Source organism: Tubulanus polymorphus, chromosome 5 (assembly GCF_964204645.1).
Source record: "Tubulanus polymorphus chromosome 5, tnTubPoly1.2, whole genome shotgun sequence".
In the NCBI taxonomy this organism is placed as follows: Eukaryota; Metazoa; Nemertea; class Palaeonemertea; order Tubulaniformes; family Tubulanidae; genus Tubulanus; species Tubulanus polymorphus.
The window spans coordinates 864,792-883,300 of NC_134029.1; the positions used below are offsets into that span (position 1 = coordinate 864,792).

Below are 18,509 nucleotides of genomic sequence, written 5' to 3' on the forward strand. Positions count from 1 at the left end.
CATTAGACTTGAAGAAATATATCAGCTGAATATCGTAACTCGGGTAGGGAGAGGGAGAGGGAGAGGGAGAGGGAGAGGGAGAGGGAGAGGGAGAGGGAGAGGGAGAGGGAGAGGGAGAGGGAGAGGGATAGGGAGAGGGAGAGGGAGAGGGAGAGGGAGAGGCAGAGGGAGAGGGAGAGGGAGAGGCAGAGGGAGAGGCAGAGGGAGAGGGAGGGGAGGGGAGGGGAGGGGAGGGGAGGGGAGGGGAGGGGAGGGGAGGGGAGGGGAGGGGAGGGGAGGGGAGGGGAGGGGAGGGGAGGGGAGGGGAGGGGAGGGGAGGGGAGGGGAGGGGAGGGGAGGGGAGGGGAGGGGAGGGGAGGGGAGGGGAGGGGAGGGGAGGGGAGGGGAGGGGAGGGGAGGGGAGGGGAGGGGAGGGGAGGGGAGGGGAGAGGGAGGGGGAGAGAGATAATCATATAAGCTGCCCTTCTTTTTAAGATATATTTTTTTTAATTGATGCTATGTGCCAAATGTAAATTTGAGACGGGTCTGAAGTCTAGGTAGAATATAAATTCTATACTAAATATAGACTTTAGAACGAAGGCCTACATAAAATTCAAAAACACATTAAAATATTTTTATTTAGCACGTGAACATAATTAACATAATTTATTCTGTTTTGTAGTGGATGCGATATCAATTTAGATCCAGTTCATTTTGTAATACTCAGCGGCTTAAAATGGACGATAAAATGTACAGCGACAATATCGCTTCTTTCAGGCATTTTTTGGGAATGTCTGTTGGAAGTCCAGCCGTTTTAACACAAACATATTTAGCGGAAGCTTTTCGAAGTTGTTACGCTGAATGTGCAGTTGAAGAAGCTCGAGGATTGAGAGTTCTGTCTATTGGTCCATCTCATGGACATCTACTGGAGAACGTTATTTATACAGTTGGAAGTGATGTTAAAATTGATCAGTTAGATTGTGTAGAACCAAACACTCATATGTCAGTTGAACTGAAAGAACGGATTGGTTTACTGGTCAGTAAGTTTCATTTCTCTTACAATATACACAACCGATTATTTACGAAGGACAGCGGATCATTTCTACCGAATAATTTCTACGATTTACTGGTGTTTTCACATGTTTGCTACTATTTTGATGAGCCTGCTGCTGTTCTGGAGAACGCGTTGTATCAACTTACTCACTGCAATGGTCGAGTATTCATTGCTATTGACACCAGCAATTCACCGATCCCGATACGAGACGAAGTAAAGAAAGCTTTATCTAAGAACAGCGACAAGGCACTAAATATAGGCGATAGTATCATTAATATGCCTGAGATTTTATCCAAAACTAAAACTCAAACGCTTTCACATACGAAACATGGAACTGGAACAATAGTTCATCTGGCTCTGATGCCTAATCGACCGAGTATCAGTGAACGGGATAAAGAAATTCGTCAGTTATCTGATGATATTTTATCATTCTATGCGGAAAGTGATGTCAGTAAACTTACAGATGATGAACGCGTTACGATACAAAATATCATTCGTAAATACACCGTAGATAGTCATGGATTTCCTATCGTTCCAAGCATTGATGAAACTTTTCTTATCTGTAGAAAATAGGTGTGCAAATTAGGTGTGCATATTTTGTTATACTCGAAAAAATTATATATCTTTTTCGAGCAATAAACTAAACTTGAAACTATTAATGATATTTCATTCTAGATATTTAATCGAATTCTTACTACACCTACAACATTAATGCATATATACCATAGCTAATTTTCACATATAATTGTCATATTTCGCTTCTTGCAACCTATTTTATCACGACAGTTTTTGTGTCTCAAACAAGTCTGCTATCACTGATAAATAAATCCTTGTGAAATAAAAACGATATAGTCAGTTTTACTATTCCAAAGTGGAACGTTCTGTCGTTATCAGGTCAAGACCAATTCTTCGAGATAGCACCGAATCAGTGACAAGCCTGTTCAGGCTGTTTGGAAGATTGTATTTACATGGATCGGAATTAAAATTTAAAACATCACCGTCATTGAAATGCGACACGAGAATCACGTGAAAAATACAAATACACCGCGACCCATATAGATATAAACAGTTCCCTTATCGAATATATTAGCTATAGTATGATAGCAGTTCTATAGTCATTTACAATGGATGACAAAACGTACAATGACGCGTTCACTTCCTTTAGAATTTTTTGCAGTTGCTGCGTTGGAAATTCGAACATTTTAAGAGCAACAAAGTTAGCAGATATATTTCGAAGTTGTTACACTGAATGTGCAGTCAAAGAAGCTCGAGGATTGAGAGTTCTGTCTATTGGTCCATCTCATGGACATCTACTGGAGAACGTAATTTATACAGTTGGAAGTGATGTTAAAATTGATCAGTTAGATTGTGTAGAACCAAACACTCATATGTCAGTTGAGCTGAAAGAACGGATGAGTTTACTGGTCAGTAAGTTTCATTTCTCTTACAATATACACAACCGATTATTTACGAAGGACAGCGGATCATTTCTACCGAATAATTTCTACGATTTATTGGTGTTTTCGCATGTTTGCTACTATTTTGATGAGCCTGCTGCTGTTCTGGAGAACGCGTTGTATCAACTCACTCACAGCAATGGTCGAATATCTATATTGCACGAACCTAACGATTCCGTCTCCAACATCCGTGATGAAATAGAAAGCGCTTTATCCGGGATCTGCAAGAAGACACCGAATGCAGGGATTTTCAATATTCCTGATATTTTATCCAAAACTAAAACTCAAACGCTTTCACACACAGTAAATGAAGTTGGAACAATAGTTCATCTAGCTCTGATGCCTAATCGACCGAGTATCAGTGAACGGGATAAAGAAATTCGTCAATTATCTGACGATATTCTATCGTTCTACGCGGATAGAGATGTCAGTAAACTAACAGATGATGAACGCGTCACGATACAAAATATCATTCGTAAATACACCGTAGATAGTCATGGAATTCCTATCGTTCCAACTATCCATGATACTTTTCTGGTCTCTAGGAAATAGGTGAACATATTATTGAATTTTTTCTAGACATTTAATCAAATTCTATCTATCTAGAAAATTAATACATTCAAAGCAAAGCTAAATTTCATTCTGATCGGCATTCCAAAATTCTCGTTTTTATCCATCATTGCGTGACCTCTGATGATCAAATTTAACCAAATAATGTTGTGTATAAGCTAGGCGTTCGTATGTGTACTATCCCAGGTAATCTATCGTTCGTCTGACAGTAATTATGTGACAGATTGTATATGGATAATAAAAGTATTAAACCCTATACATTGATTTTTATGTGTTAAAATATAAAGATCTCATTTCACTATTCAGAATTCACTGATTCAATATGGTTGACAAGTACAGTGGCGGTTTCGCTTCATTCAGTAATTTCAACAGTTGTTTTACTGGAAACACAAGGTTTTCAACACAAATATAGCAGAAACTTTTCGTTATTGTTACATTGAATGTGCTTATCGAGGATTGAGAGTTCTGTCTATTGGTCCATCTCATGGACATCTGCTGGAGAACGTAATTTATACAGTTGGAAGTGATGTTAAAATTGATCAATTAGATTGTGTGGAACCAAACACTCATATGTCAGTTGAACTTAATGAACGGATGAGTTTACTGGCCGAATAATTTCTACGATTTACTAAAAGTAAAAAAGAAATTCGTCAATTAACTGACGGCATTTCATAATTCTACGCGGAAAGAGATGTCAGTAAACTAACAGATGATGAACGCCACGATACAAAATATCATTCGTAAATACACCACAGAAAGTCATGGATTTCCTATAGTTCCAAGCATTGATGAAGCCCATGACAGTCTTATCAAATCAGATCATTAATTGATTCAACAACAATACTTGAAACATGCATATCAACAGTTAGAAGGAAGGGATCAACCGAATTCGTAAAACCTTACTGAGATCGTCATCGTCCCTGAGCTCACCCTGGCCCAGCCAGCAAGATCGTAGTATGGGATAGGTGGTGGATGAGAAGACTTAGTGGGGCCACTGATATTTTTTTGCAAAAAAAAATCTAGGCTACAGACCAAAAAGCGATAGGGTGTGTTTTTGGTGAATTTGTGTGGACTATTCTACAATGATATTTACCATCGTGTGCCTGAACCAATCGTCCTATAATCATTCACGCCGGGCACCCGCCCCCAGGGCTCTAAAAACTGATTGAGCTCCAATCATCGTTGTTTCGCTGCCACGTAGAAAACATGATGATAGTTACAAAATTTGTAAAGAGGCTTTGTAACTGATTTTCAGTTGCGGTATCAACATGTTTGGATGCAGTTTAGGGTCCAAAATATCTAATATCATTGACGTAAAGAATACGCGTAGCTCGCAAGAAATCAGTCCATTTCTATCTAACCGCATAATTATTTTATCGGTCCGCCCGCCATTCCGCTCTGCATATATAGATGGCGCTCGTTTGTTATGGTAACAGTAACAACCCGGAAGTGTTTTTGAGCAAAATAATTTTTTTTTCTGAACACCGAATTTAATGTCAACACGTCGATAAGGCAGACATCAGGAACACAGTAAGTTTTATTCTGAGTTCAGAGTATGCGGACGAAAGATCGAAGATCATACTCCGCCCCTTGAAAAGCGCCCTTCTTGTGCTTCCCTAATTTGGCAGGTCCCACCCAGGCCAGAGCAGAGGGCCAGTCAGTCGTGTGCCAGTGGTATTGCCCAGTCCCAGGCTTTTTTATATCATATTTTCAGAGACGATGACGGCGCAGGTTGGTCGGGTATCAAATAAAAAAAAAACATGTTGCGTCAGATTTGGTTTGCATGTCCTGGCGGGAACTTAGTTTCAAGAAGATACCCGAGTAAAAACGTTACATCAAGCCCCTACCCTCCTGTGTGTGTTTAAAGACTGTTGTCAATAATTGAGGAATCTTTTAAATCTTGTTTTTCTACAGATAAAATCAAAATGGAGTACACAGGCAGCAGTTACGAGGGAGATTGGAAAAATGGACGCATGGAGGGTCGAGGAAAATACAACTTCCCAACAGCGACGAAATACGAGGGTGAGATGAAAGATGGGATGTTTCACGGAGAAGGGACGCTATTCTTCCCTAACGGCAGCGAATATCAAGCGACATGGGAGAATGGAATCGCGATAGAAGGGAAGTTCACATTCGCCGACGGATTAGAATACGCGGAAGATGATTGGTTGTATTGTGACGGTTACGATCGAAGGTTTTATACGGAAATCTGTCACGGGTTAAAACCAGCGGGACGATCTCAACTAACCAATCGGATTCCTCCGCGGGATATCCCAGACGGTTGCTACGACTGCGGAGACGGGTTTTATAACCCGATCACGCGGGTCGTCGTCGATTATAGTTTTAAATTCCTGCGTAACGCCGACGACGATGAACATTGTTGGATCGTTAAAACATGTCGTAAAGGTTGGGACGAATTTGTCGGTTATCAAAACGGAATTCAAGGCTAATTATTGAAACTGATGAAAAATTAGTGAATTCGTATTTAAATAATTTCTTTAACATTTGAGGGAAGACATTTTTTGAATCGTTGCAATCGGTTTGTTTGCTGTACTGGGCAGAGTTTCATGAAAAAAGTTTTATTCAAACTCAAAATGTGTACTTAGTTGCAGGTAGCGGAGGACAATAATTCTAACTAAATTGTTTTAAGCTTAAAATTTTCAAGCAATTGGTTTCTTGAAGGCAAGAAGCACTAATAACAATGGAGAAGTAGCCGATTTGTATGCACTTCATGCATGGCCCTGAAGACAGTTCATTTATTCTAAAACAAAATTTCAAAAATCACTGTTATTGCCTCAATGTTTATTAAATGCATAAATTGATTATTGTTTTGTTATTAAAATGTTTTAATTGTAAATAGACTTAAAACCGATTAATTTACTATTGGAATTTATTTATATAAACTGATGATGATGAAAATGGTTGATTTTTTTTTCAATAAAAAATATTGTTGAATAATAACAGGTTTACTAATGAATTAGTGTTGTCTTAAATGGGAGCAAAGTGGTTCCAGGCAGCAGTAGGATCTATCTCCAGATGCATAGTTTTGAGTTGAAAAATTAGTCTATAGTTAATCATTGAAACTAATCTCATCTCGTTAATTCAAAGCTGTTAAACTGTTTGCTACTTTGCATTGATAATTACATCAGTCATGAATATTTCATATTTTTCGAATTTATTTACATCATTTACATATTCATATTTACAATATTCATAATAACCCTTTTAAAGTCAATGAATAAATTTACATATATACCTTACATGAAATCACAATTCACATTCAATGCTGCACAGATAGCACATGTCCCTCTGTACAGTGAATATTATAATGACTAGATAAATACGCTTAACTGAAAGTATTAACAGTCATCAATGACAATATTTCATTGCTCGCTTCGATGTCATATGTATTAGCGATCTGTTCTTTCGGCAAATCTCATTATTTTTGGAATGTTCACAATGGTATTCATTACCAGTGACTACTCTGTCTGGATGCCCGAGCACCGCCGTGACCTTGAGATGCTGCAGTTATTTCCTCGGCAAAACTGAAATACAAGATAATAAAAGATCAGAGACAATTGGCACAGAGACGTATCTTGCATTGTGTCCGGGGCCAATCTCAGTTCATGACTTTCAAGGACTTTTTTTACTCCGATTCTAGGACTTAGATATAATTGTTTATTTTCCAGGCATTCTTATAATCATTAGATTTTAAAAGCTGTAATAGTGAGCTTGTATCTTGGATCTGCATGATAACTTATGATTGATCCAGTTAGAACCATTTGAAAAACTGATAGATCGTGTTAACCTATCATCAATATCAATTTTAACAACTATTATTATTTTCTTACCATTTGGTTGGAATCCTTCAGAGTTTATTTGAATACGACAGTTATATAGTTACAATAGTTTATTGTGTTTACCTGTTGATGTTATGAATATTAGTTCCTCCTAAAACAACACGAACGCCCGGTGTATTCTTATTCATATTATGAATGGTTATAGATTCCTCGTATGTTGCACCTCCGATTATAAATACTACAACATCCTGCGGTCTGAAATATATCATAATGAGATAAAGCACGAAATAACAAGATAGTTTCAGATACACCGAGACAGTTTTGACATATCATGAGATTGAGTTTGAGATACCAGTAGTTTAAGATATAGTGAGATTATTACGGTGAGATAGATTATTTGAGATTTAGACGCACCTGTCTCTCAGTTGACTGGTGCCCAGATAAGGGTAGGCTGACTCGCGTAATTTGCCTTTAAGCAACTGATCAAGAATCTCAGAAATATATGGTGTATGTTGAGAGTAGATATTCTCAATTCCCTGCAAGAAGCAAAACAACCAATTCGATATATCAGATTATTTTGACGAGTCCCTGATTCTGAATTCACGGAATCAGACACAGTTATTAGTGGTATCCATGTTTAAGTATACATTACTCACTTTTAGACCTTTGAAAAATTTCTTAGTTATAGAAATAGGTGTCATATTCCCGAACAGATCGCTACCTCGAGCTCTTTGACCTCCGTAATCCAAAACTGCGTGGACAAGCTGAAATATATCAATATTGAATCCTAAATACTCTCAGTACCGACGAATCGACCAGAATATGATCAGTAGTTTTATACCATGGAATATTTCTCGTTGACTCCGCGTCTACGCAATAAATCCAGTAACCCGGTGATGTCATTATTACTGTGTTTCTCATAGCGTAACACATACAACATTACGAGTCGAACCATATCAATCTGTCTCACTTTATCATCAGACACTAAACTCTTGATTTTCTGTATATAAACATTTCTAACAATTACTATTACGGTAAATCCAGTACGATGGCTATATGACATTAAAGGCGTGCATGAATTCAGTAGCTGTAAAGGGCATCGAACCTGTAACGATTGCGAATGATCATTTTGACAGATTAGTTCTTGTTCGACTTCTGAAACCTCTAAAAGTCGATGATTACCGACGAGTCGACTCAGTTCTCCTACTACAGTCACGTGTTTAGCAACGGTTCCCGACATTTTCTTAAACTGCGGATAATTCTCGACGAAAGCCTGAAAAGAATCGTTAAAAAAAAAACAACATTTATCAAGGACCGGGGTCCATTCGACGCGGGGTAAATCTTTACAACGTACCTTCATATCAGCTATAGATTCAACCTTCGCTTGACTTTCTGATTTCTTCTGGAATTCGTCCATCAGATCTTTGATATTATTTCCTATTTCACCGAAATTGTTGTACATATTCTAACAAACAAAAAACAAATACCGATAAAATGAATGCGCAATACTCGCACACTGCGAATTCCTGATATTAATCAATTGTGATTTTATTCAATGTACATTAGCGTAAAATTCATCATGCTCCGACGATAAAACAACTTCTTGAAGGTCGCGAGATATTCCCGGTACGTTCGCTAAACTGATTCTATTGTTATTGATTCCTAGTAATTCGTGAACCATCGCTTGGTACGTCCACTGAAATCAGATTAGACAATTCTCCTCAAATACATCTCGCACATTAAAACATATCGGTAGCATTTTTAACGATTAGAGTTTAGGTAATTGTGAATAATTACCTGATTCATTAAAGGAGTGACTGCGTCATCTCTACGATCTAACAGCAGTAAAATCGGCGGAACGTCTGTCTTTCTAAAGTCGAATAGCGCCGCTTCTTTTGATATGACTTGCTATAAAAATAAACAATTCTCTTCGAGATACATGCAACATTTAAGTTGACCAGACTTTGTGAGTAACCGAGTCATTCATAACAATGAATAGAAGTTTTCTTGTTGTAAACTGAAAGTAGTCAAACACTTACTCTAACATTGTCAGCTAATCTTCGAGCCATTTCCGACGAATTCTGATATCGAATCATCGGGCATTTTTTCAGAGACAATAAAACCGACGTTAAACCCTGAACAGTTCTTTTCAAAGATTCCGAATTCCAACTGCGACCCTGATAATAGATATACAATTAGAGAGAGAGAGAGAGAGAGATTGAGAGGGAGAGAGAGAGAGAGAGAGAGAGAGAGAGAGAGAGAGAGAGAGAGAGAGAGAGAGAGAGAGAGAGAGAGAGAGAGAGAGAGAGAGAGAGAGAGAGAGAGAGAGAGAGAGAGAGAGAGAGAGAGGGCAGTGAAGTGTTTGCTATATAACTGCGTTTATTACAAACCTGAGCACATCCGACGATATTGAATGAAAATAAGTGAGGACTAACAGCGATATAATCTCCATAAAATTCCTACAAATAGAAAAAGAAAATTTGATCGTCTTCTAGGAATTTGCAACAGGGAGGAAGTACCTAGACAAGGATTTATTGAGCTTAAAATATCTGACCTGAACTTCACGCACAACCTCTTGGTCGTCGGCTTCGGCCAGAATCTTCACATCCTGTTTACTGATTACATTACTAAAATCTATAACAGAAAAAAAACTTGTATTCTTATAAACAAAATAGATTTCAAAAGGTCAAGAAAACGGTAAAATCATTTCTATGTGTGAGAGAGAAGAATATGCTGATGATGTACTTTAAGTAACTTACAGATGAAATAAAGCCCGTATTTCGGTTGTCTGAGTTCAGCCGATAGTAATTCCACGTTTTCACTAGTCGGTCGCAAAAAACAAATACACTTCAAATGCTTCATCATTTCTCGACCCTTCGAGTCAATTCTCTCAAATAGATAAACCTCTTTCTGTAGAATCTCGGATTGAGCATAAACCATACTCACTATACTCGTCTGTGCAAATAGATACAAGATAATGAGAACAACATGAAATGTGGAAAGATTTGGGGTAGTGTAAGGGCTAGTCAGTAACCTGTCTGTGGTATAGTTTCACGATCGGATATTGGTCTAACTGCAGTTTGGGTCACCTATCCACTGGGTGGCGTTAGTGTTATTAAAGAATAGTGTTATGGTAAGCTTAGGTACATAACCATTAGGGACACCTAAACTGCAGTCATACCCGGATATTTTCACAAACCACATATAAGCCCATCTGATTATAAAAAGCTTACCACCAATGATTAGGTAACTAACTAGATAAGGGCCATAATACGACGGTCGATGGACACCAAAAGGCGATGATAGGGACGGGTGTTTTTTTAGAGGGCTCCCATCCAAGACCAATATGCTTATCTTGATTTGACTCGACTTTTTCAGCATTTGGGGCCCCGATGGAGCCTGCTTTTGTTTGTCAATGTTGTTCGGATGATGAAAAGTAAATCTACACTATTTAAATCTTTCTTCCGAACATATTTTAATATTTACGGTTTCTTTATCCATAAGAAGTACTTTCATTCCGGGTCCGCTGTCCTCTATCATCTTAGAGATATACAACTTCACAGCTAACACGACATTCATCTTTAATGTCGAGATTCAACGACAAAATAGAGCTTTTTAAAACAGAGTTTGTAAGTAATTTAATGAATTTATTTCCGGGTTTGGCCCAACCAAAGAGAAATGGGTGGCTCCGAGAATATCCACATCGGAGCGTCCATATCGCGGCAGCGCTCTCATAGAGACCAGTCTATGGCAGAAGCGGCTTTGCCAACCAGTTAAGGAGTTCAATTAAATTGACAAAACAAAACATTGACAAAATTTGATGACATTCAATAAACGCTAGTGGGCAAGAAATACATTTTCCCTCGCTCGGCACGGGCTCGAACCCGATACCGCCGTGTACTACCCCACTCAGCAGGCAGCACAACGCCCGGCACCGCCCGGTCCCCAGGCCGGCCAAGAACTGATTATGTATCGCCGATTCCAGACTAGTCACCGGCAAATCAAAGCGGCCGCCTGTGGTAAGGGAACAATCAAAACGAAAAAAGGATGCTCTGAGTTGGATATTCTCGGAGCTACCCCTGATTGCAAGCAGATGGCGCTACCGTACGGTACATCGATAGTCCAGATATCGCTTCCTTCCTTACGGTCCGTTACGGGTTTTATACTCATCCATCATGGCGTCTATCTTAGCTCAACAAATACTGAGGGGAAATAATGTGAAATTAGCAGCAGTTTCTAGGTTTGTATTTGACATTTTATATTGAATTTCTCCTCAGTCGTTATCTGCATTTCATTTTGCAGCTTGTCGAGTATTTTCATGATTTTCTGAGCTATTTTTATGTCTGACAGGACAGATCAAAAGTGGATTAATTTGGGTCGCAATCTTTGACTTTGTCGTCAGTCAGTGATTTAGTGAATAATGTCAGTTGGTTGAATCTATGAATTGTTGATTGTTTTTAGGGCTGTTTCTTTGTCGGCTAATTTTCGCTCGACTCAAAATTTGAACGAAGAAGAAAGAAGAATCGCTGCTTCAATTAAAGATGAACATCAGTTGATTGAGGTTCCTGAGAAAGTAAGAGTAGAACAGACAGAGCAATTAAAAGATTTATTTCAAAAGTTTTCACTGAGTCAGTGACAGCAGGCTTACAGTATAGAGAGCTAGAGAAAACTGATGGCCTGATCTGTTTACTACTGATGACACTGCAGGGTCTGATCTAAGGAATGAAAGCCACTTGCCCGGGGGGCAAGCATATCTGAAATTTCGCTTGCCCCCTCCAAAAACTACTTGCCCTACACAGGCAGTCCGATTGGTGGCGCTATCATCCGTTGTATCGAGTGGGAAAAAAGCTTTGTGATATAAAATTGCACAAGACCGGGGGACAAGTGATAATGATAACCTACTTGCCCTGATGAGAATATACTTGTCCCGGGCAATCGGACAAGTGATTAGATCGAACCCTGCGCTGACAGGTCTTGGAGAATGCAACCTGCAGTGCCGTGCCTGCTAAAGAGATTGAAAAACCAATTTCCGAGACGTCCAAAATTTGTAGGTTTTAACGATCACTTTCTCGACAAAAAGTGAAAGCTCAACTCAATGGTACCGGTGGAAAAACTACCACTGAAGCTGCTTTTTCAACCTCCCTCATTCTACGCGGGGGTGTTATATAGGGAGGAGGTCCCCATTCAAGCGATGAGGATATAGACGATAATTTTCATTTTAATATCAGACAATGATAGACTATGTTTAATTACAGATGGATATCACAACTCTCAGCGGCGTCCCCGAGGAACATATTAAGAATCGCCAGGTGCGAATATTTTGCCCGGCGAGGAACGCGATGCAGAGTGGATCCCGTGGAACTCGTAAATGGAGGATAGAATTTGAGACAAGGGAGCGTTGGGAAAATCCCCTGATGGGCTGGACATCTACGTAAGTGTGAAATCGTTTTAATGAAAGTTTTCGTAAAGGAATCAGAAATTCAAATCAAAAGTTAAATGATCAATGTTTCAGACCTGACAATGCTCTAGAGAGAATCGAAACATTTTTTGATGTTTGATTTATGATTTTAATTAATGAATTTCAGTTTTTAATCTCTTAAATATTTGTATCTGTTATCAGTCTTATTAGGGAGCATCTCAAAATTTCAATAGTTGCATCAATTAGAAAAACTGTCTCATTCTTTCTTACAACCCCACCCCCCTTTGATTAGACACATGCCAAAGTTGGAACTATTGATTTTCTAATGAGAGACCACAGACAAAGATAAGACGTTCTCACGGGTGTATTTCGATCACAACTTTTAATTAGAAAATGAAATAGCAAAATTACAAGTGGAAAACCTATTGAAAAGTTATTCTAATTGAAGTAACTATCGAAATTTTGAGATGCTCCCTTATCTATTCTCAACATCTGAGTGTACATGACCTATTCCGCTAATTTTGAAAATTTGGTTTAGTTTTAAAATAAGTTAATGAATAAGTTGCCTAGAATTGCATCTTAGAGAAATTGAATAACTGTAGACTGTCGGATACGATTTATTGAGAAATAACTGTAAGACAAGAAATGATCCAACGCCGTGATTGAATCGTGATTTATTTAGAAGCAACTGTAAGATCTGTTTCTCCTGACAATTTGGAGAATATGAACAATGTTGAGGCTATATCGTTTATGCATTTATAGATTTATTGTTTAAAGAACTCTTCAAACTTTCTGGCAATTTGTCATTTTCTGATTGAAACAATGGTGATGAAATTCTAATAAAAACTAGCTGTTCTCTGGACAAATATTATATCAGTTCTTAGCTGATTATTTATTTAAGGAAATTGTAACATCAATCAAATGAATAATGATGATAATAATTTACCTTTATCCGAGTTTATTATGAAATAAAGAAGTCCATAGTAGTCTTCTTTGCTGGGACCAGTTTCACTAAAAAATCTAAATCCTAAGTTTTGGTTAAATTTGTATGTTATCAATGAGGACAACAATTCAAATGTGACCAATTTCAGCTTTTTCATAAAACTTGTCTTTTTTGGTTTTTCATGTACATCAGCTTCAGGCTAATTTTGATAATAGCAACAAAATCGCTCGTTTGAGCAGAATAATGGTTTGAATTCTCCTGTAGGATAGGGTGCCTCCCCCTAAACTCGAGGCATAAATCAGATGTGTAAATCATACCCTAAACCCAAGGCTCCCTGTCTATATTGGTTGGTAATCTTTCTGACGATATTTCTGTGACACATTGTTTTTATAACCTGTTCGTTTGATTTCCGTATATAATAAACTTCACCCCCGTTAGTTCCCTCTCTCCCTCTCTCTCTCTCTCTCTCTACTTCATCTGTTAAACTAATATTGACCAAGCAGTAAAAGCCTAATGGATGCTGATTAGAACATGAGTTACACAACTCTAGATCATTATGACACCAGCTTATTGAGAATCAAGAGAAAACGAAAGATTTTCTACTCGTTTCGCCTTTTAATGATAAAACAAATATAACGAGACAAAGACTGTATTTTTTAAATAACCATTTTTGAATGACTTCTAGAATTGCAAATTTATTTCGTTATTTTCAATTTTCAGCGCTGATCCTCTTTCTAATATGAATGTGGATTTTCTGACAGCGGAAGATGCTGCTGAATTCTGTGAAAGAAATGGTAATGTCTCTTCATTTGAATTCAAATATACGCGAGCGATTAACCCTTTCAGTGCGTCTACACCGCAGTGCGGTGTATAAATCAGTGATGGATTTTGCTAGTACACCGCACTGCGGTGTATTGATGTAATTAGTAATTTGTAATTATCTCTATTGAAAAATGGCAGCAAGTGTCAAACATAGTGAAATAATAGTAACTAACGATACACCGCACAACGGTGTAGACGCACTATAGTGGTATTCCCATTGTTCAACACAGTAGGGTGGAATTTTTGAGAATTTTCAAATTTTCTCCAGCACTATAGGGTATTAATTAGTCAGCACTGAAAGGGTTAAGGAAATATGTCTTTATTTGGGTTTTCTTTATTTCCTTATGAACGTAGGTTGGCAATACCATATAGAAGAAAAGAGGCTACCGAAATATAAAGTGAAGTCTTACGGAGCCAATTTCGCTTGGGATCGACGAACCAGGAAATCAACCAAGTAGAAAACTACAAGATATGAATGGAACCTATTTAAAATCCTGTTTTGTAGATGTACGGTAGCCTGTTAGGTGTTTATTGTTTGTAAATAAAAATACGGATATATAAAACTCTTCTGGTATATTTGTGAATTTCTTAAATAAAACTTAAATGAGAGAGAGGTACCGGTTAACGCCACCAGATGGCATGTGTGTTTATTTCGATAAAATCTGAACTGATCCAAATTCACTGTACATATGTTATCAAGATTCGTTTCCGGTGTTTTGTGTAGTTTTCTATTCGTAACTGAATAAGTTAAATGCAATTCTGAGGCTTTGAGGAGCGGTAAACCAATTTACCACTAGCGACACCTGGTTGGTCCTCGCTCGCGATAGTAACCGTCTGTAATATACGACCGAGGTCCAGTCGTTCAGCCGAAATTAGTTTCAAGGCTCCAGATTGGTCTGAAGTCGTGAAGTAAAGTTGATTTACAGAAACCTAGATGGTAACTGACCCCGGGTATATCGAATACGACCTCTTCCGGTACAACGCTTCCGCTTCAGGTAGGTTGAATGAATGATGGCAGTGCGCCGAGCGAGACGATCGAGGGGATGACAGTTACTGAATGCGAATAATGAAGAACTGTCTGAGAGGAGCAGCGCAACTGGTGGTTCTTGCCTCCCACGCACACTCCTACTCTAGTCTAGCGCTTCATCAGACATGTTATCAATAAGGGAAAATGTGCGACACATTCAGTTACACCCTTTACTTCATACTTCATCATCTTAAACTGTGTTATCATCATCGACAGTCAACGAGTAGGCGTTGTATTTGACTAGGAATCTGCCACTTGAAATACAAAGCTTTTTTTAAACCTGGGTGTATAACGTTAGATATGGAAATATGAACTTATGAAAAGATCCATTTTCCCTCGACTGAGTGGGATTGAAACCTGACCGTGAAGATTCTGGTACGTTCAGTCTCACTCTACTGACATCGGGATTCGAACCCGGGGCATCATGACTTAAGGCACGGTAAAGCCCGTAGTCGCTCGTAGTGACAATGGTTATATATTTCAGGAGGGAAATATCAGTTTCATTTGAACTCCTGCTTATAGTCTTTTTAACCATTAGGCTTTTTGATAGAATACGTGAAATGCGTCTCGCTCCGAATCTCCGGATAATTAACGTTCTAAGCCGATCAACCTACGGTTCAGACAAACAGGCAGCTGACGAAACAGATTATTACAGAAAACAAGTCTCCCCGGGTCCGGTCTCGTGAAAATGTTTAAGCTCAAATCGGTTAAGTCTGAATTGTTTTCCTCGTTGACAATGTTTTTTTCAAAATACATGTGAATTAAATGAATAAAACTACACTGTCCCTCGCCAAGAGTTATTAGGTTGGTGCTTAATCTCAAGATAATCAATTTAAGTATTACGACAGGATATCATATTAATCTCCGATTTCATCGAATATCCAGCTGCCGCTGGTATGTACAGTTATGATGACAAAGTGGGTGAAATGGATTCTGATAGAAGTCTCCGAGAGTCTGTCTTAAAAATGCAGCAACGCGATCAAAGGTAAGAGATGTGTCTTTTTCTGTTCTCCTCGTCAGAGCGCAGCGGCGACAAAAATGCCAAAAGTTACGGCAACGAATACGTGTCGCAGTGTTTTAGTAGATTATCGTCATATTAATGGACGTTTTGAGAGGTTAATGTAACTTCAACGGCATCCTTTTCAATCCATTCACCGATCTGTAGGCGGCAGGCGAAGCGGTGGATATGACTTCTGATATTTTCTGACGATCGACACAAGTATTCATTCGGCGATCGTTTTCTATTTTATAGACCTATCAAGCTGTGTTCCTAAAAGAATAAAAAATTGATCGCATGATTTATTCGCACAATTTCTTACGCGCGTCATGATTTTTTTTTTTCATTAGGAAAATATTTTTCGTCCGGAATTGAACATTACGACGTCGGATCGTCGATCGAGGCTACAGAAATTCTACCGCAATTAGAAAGATTCGAATAGATTGTAGTCCGTGTACACATCAAACAATATCAAACTAAGAAAAATATGAAAATGTCAGAGTTGAATAAACCAAACAAGTCGGTGACGCATTGATCTGACGAACATGAAGCCGGAGAAACGACACTTTTTACGTCAGTTTTGCGTGACCAACTGCGACTACGATTATTCTTGCATTTGTCTAGACGGTCATAACAAGACAAGAAAATTATTTCTCTCTCACAAAAAAATTAACGAAAATAAACTCTATCTTTGTTTGAGTTCGCTTTATTTTTTTCGAGCTCGCGGCAAATTGAAGAATGAAAAATCTAGCATGACGTCAGATGAATCTAAATTTAAAACAGCATATTGTATTTATAGTTTGAAGCCAAAAATGGTTTCGGTTTGAAATGACCATTCGACATGGAAAAAGACAAATAGTTTGAATCCGTTTGTATGCTAGAATAAGGTGTTTTTCTGCCCAGACGATCAGGCGTTTCAGGTGCTTCTAGTTCACAGAGAGGACACATTCAAATTGTGTAAACTATTTTCGTGTAAGTATTATTAATTATATTCTCGACAGCTCAATCGCTTCGAAACAAGAAAGACAACCTTCTGAACTTCTTGAACTATCCGATTTTTTCTAGGAATCCCTATTTTAAAAAATCTGATGAACCAGTACATGCTCTGTAACATGCAAATATGTAATCGAGAATTCAAGAATTTGAACCAGGGTCCAGTTAAAGAGAATAAATCATTATCATTAATACTACTTTTGGAGTTTGACTAAGGAATCTGCCCCTGGGGCTCGGGGTCAATTGCGGTAGCGTGACTTAAGTCCAAAACTTGTATTATATCTTAACAACGTTCTTAGGTTTGTAAGATTTAAAACTGAGTCTTAAGTCTAAGCTATGACTATGGAACCGAGAAGAGTTAATCTTTCAGATCGATTTGGCGCTTATTTATCCTGTATTTGGTTACACACCGATCACTGACGGAACGAACCCGGTTAAAAGCCACGGCGTAAAAAAAAGATGAATTTGGCGACAAGAACTTCCTACCTACATCATTGATGCCAGGAATGTGCAAATTTTCACGCTAAATTAAATACGGTGTTTGGGAAATTACTGTTGCGTAAAGAAAAGAAGTTTGCGCTCATTGTGGGGTCTTTGACTACACGCGCCGTTTGTCTGGAGAGAGTGCACTCTATATCCGTCTATAAACTAGCTTTTAAAAATATGTCTTAAATATTGGAAATGAACTAGATTTTTTGCAAGACGATACAATCCTTCAAGACGAACTTTGTTTTCATTGACTTACATAGTTTTCGGGCGTTTGAACGGTTCGTAGAAAAATTCTTATTCCTCTCTGTTGATACTTATACGGATATCGATGCTTGGAAAAGTGCGAATGAATACGAACGTTTTGTTAAATCAATTGAGCGCAATTAAAAATATGCGAGAGTTTCGAATTTCGAGCGAACGTACTTGCGGTTAATGAGAAGGCTTGAAACAGCGGTCGCGGTCGTGTGTCTAGACACAATGAGTATTTCTTGGAATCGTCTTCTCAAGGGTCCAGCGTAGTAAACACTTGCGATGGATCAAACGCGTACGTTTAGATGGCTCAGGAGTGCCCCTAAAGTGCTAAGCCCACCCCACACTCGTAGAACCATTATCCGGTATAAACACCCAATTCCTAGATCTCCTAGTGTAGAAAAACTATAGAAAGAAGATCAGAGTATTTTAACTTATTCTCGTAGCAGAGAACGCTCCATCGAATTCTATCTTTTCTATTTCTTTTCTTCGTAAGTCAGTAGAAATATTCATAGCTATCGAAGAAGTGAAGTGAAAATAAAGAAAATTAGCTGTTGTTTCAAATGAAGTCTCCGTCTTCAAACAATTCTTCAATCATCTTATGCAGTAATATTTCACAAACTGCTGTGGTATAGATCCAGATGTGACGAGTGATATCTAAACTATGTGTGGGTCTGATTGTTTACTTACTACAAGTTTAATCACATGTT

The 18,509-nt window shown here is 38.4% G+C and overlaps 3 protein-coding genes across 4 annotated transcripts; 2 read left to right on the top strand and 1 right to left on the bottom strand.

The window, feature by feature from the left end:
* Positions 1–3,828: 3,828 nt before the first annotated feature.
* On the top strand, positions 3,829–6,001 carry LOC141905434 (MORN repeat-containing protein 5-like). 2 transcript variants are annotated; one of them, XM_074794302.1, is made up of 2 exons: positions 3,829–4,106; positions 4,975–6,001. In XM_074794302.1, exon 2 carries the CDS (start codon positions 4,986–4,988, stop codon positions 5,508–5,510), a length of 525 nt encoding a protein of 174 aa, XP_074650403.1. In that variant the 5' UTR covers positions 3,829–4,106; positions 4,975–4,985; the 3' UTR covers positions 5,511–6,001. The 2 variants fall into 2 exon arrangements, with proteins under 2 accessions (XP_074650403.1, XP_074650401.1); XM_074794300.1 differs by lacking the exon at positions 3,829–4,106 and adding an exon at positions 4,269–4,590 and having other exon boundaries at positions 4,975–6,000.
* Positions 6,002–6,247: 246 nt separating this feature from the next.
* LOC141905423 (vacuolar protein sorting-associated protein 45-like) lies at positions 6,248–10,518 on the bottom strand. Its single transcript, XM_074794281.1, has 14 exons — positions 10,347–10,518; positions 9,620–9,815; positions 9,415–9,494; positions 9,251–9,319; positions 8,900–9,037; positions 8,658–8,768; positions 8,422–8,556; positions 8,215–8,325; positions 7,966–8,133; positions 7,702–7,860; positions 7,517–7,624; positions 7,275–7,396; positions 6,984–7,115; positions 6,248–6,605 (listed from the first exon to the last, which is right to left on the bottom strand). The coding sequence occupies exons 1-14, from the start codon at positions 10,437–10,439 to the stop codon at positions 6,530–6,532; spliced, it is 1,698 nt and encodes a 565-aa protein (XP_074650382.1). The 5' UTR covers positions 10,440–10,518; the 3' UTR covers positions 6,248–6,529.
* Positions 10,519–10,962: 444 nt separating this feature from the next.
* Positions 10,963–14,594, top strand: LOC141905433 (NADH dehydrogenase [ubiquinone] iron-sulfur protein 4, mitochondrial-like). Its single transcript, XM_074794299.1, has 5 exons — positions 10,963–11,100; positions 11,322–11,433; positions 12,116–12,291; positions 13,943–14,016; positions 14,399–14,594. The coding sequence occupies exons 1-5, from the start codon at positions 11,036–11,038 to the stop codon at positions 14,500–14,502; spliced, it is 531 nt and encodes a 176-aa protein (XP_074650400.1). The 5' UTR covers positions 10,963–11,035; the 3' UTR covers positions 14,503–14,594.
* The last annotated feature ends 3,915 nt before the right edge of the window (positions 14,595–18,509 follow it).

Excerpts from the sequence above, each read along its gene's own strand:
- LOC141905434 (XM_074794302.1), top strand. The coding sequence starts at position 4,986 with ATGGAGTACACAGGCAGCAGTTACGAGGGAGATTGGAAAAATGGACGC.
- LOC141905423 (XM_074794281.1), bottom strand. The coding sequence starts at position 10,439 with ATGAATGTCGTGTTAGCTGTGAAGTTGTATATCTCTAAGATGATAGAG. Across the intron at positions 8,557-8,657 it reads TCACTCCTTTAATGAATCAG|TGGACGTACCAAGCGATGGT; the intron begins GTAATTATTCAC and ends ATCTGATTTCAG. Across the intron at positions 6,606-6,983 it reads AATATTCATAACATCAACAG|TTTTGCCGAGGAAATAACTG; the intron begins GTAAACACAATA and ends CTTGTATTTCAG.
- LOC141905433 (XM_074794299.1), top strand. The coding sequence starts at position 11,036 with ATGGCGTCTATCTTAGCTCAACAAATACTGAGGGGAAATAATGTGAAA. Across the intron at positions 11,101-11,321 it reads AAATTAGCAGCAGTTTCTAG|GGCTGTTTCTTTGTCGGCTA; the intron begins GTTTGTATTTGA and ends GATTGTTTTTAG. Across the intron at positions 12,292-13,942 it reads CTGATGGGCTGGACATCTAC|CGCTGATCCTCTTTCTAATA; the intron begins GTAAGTGTGAAA and ends TTCAATTTTCAG.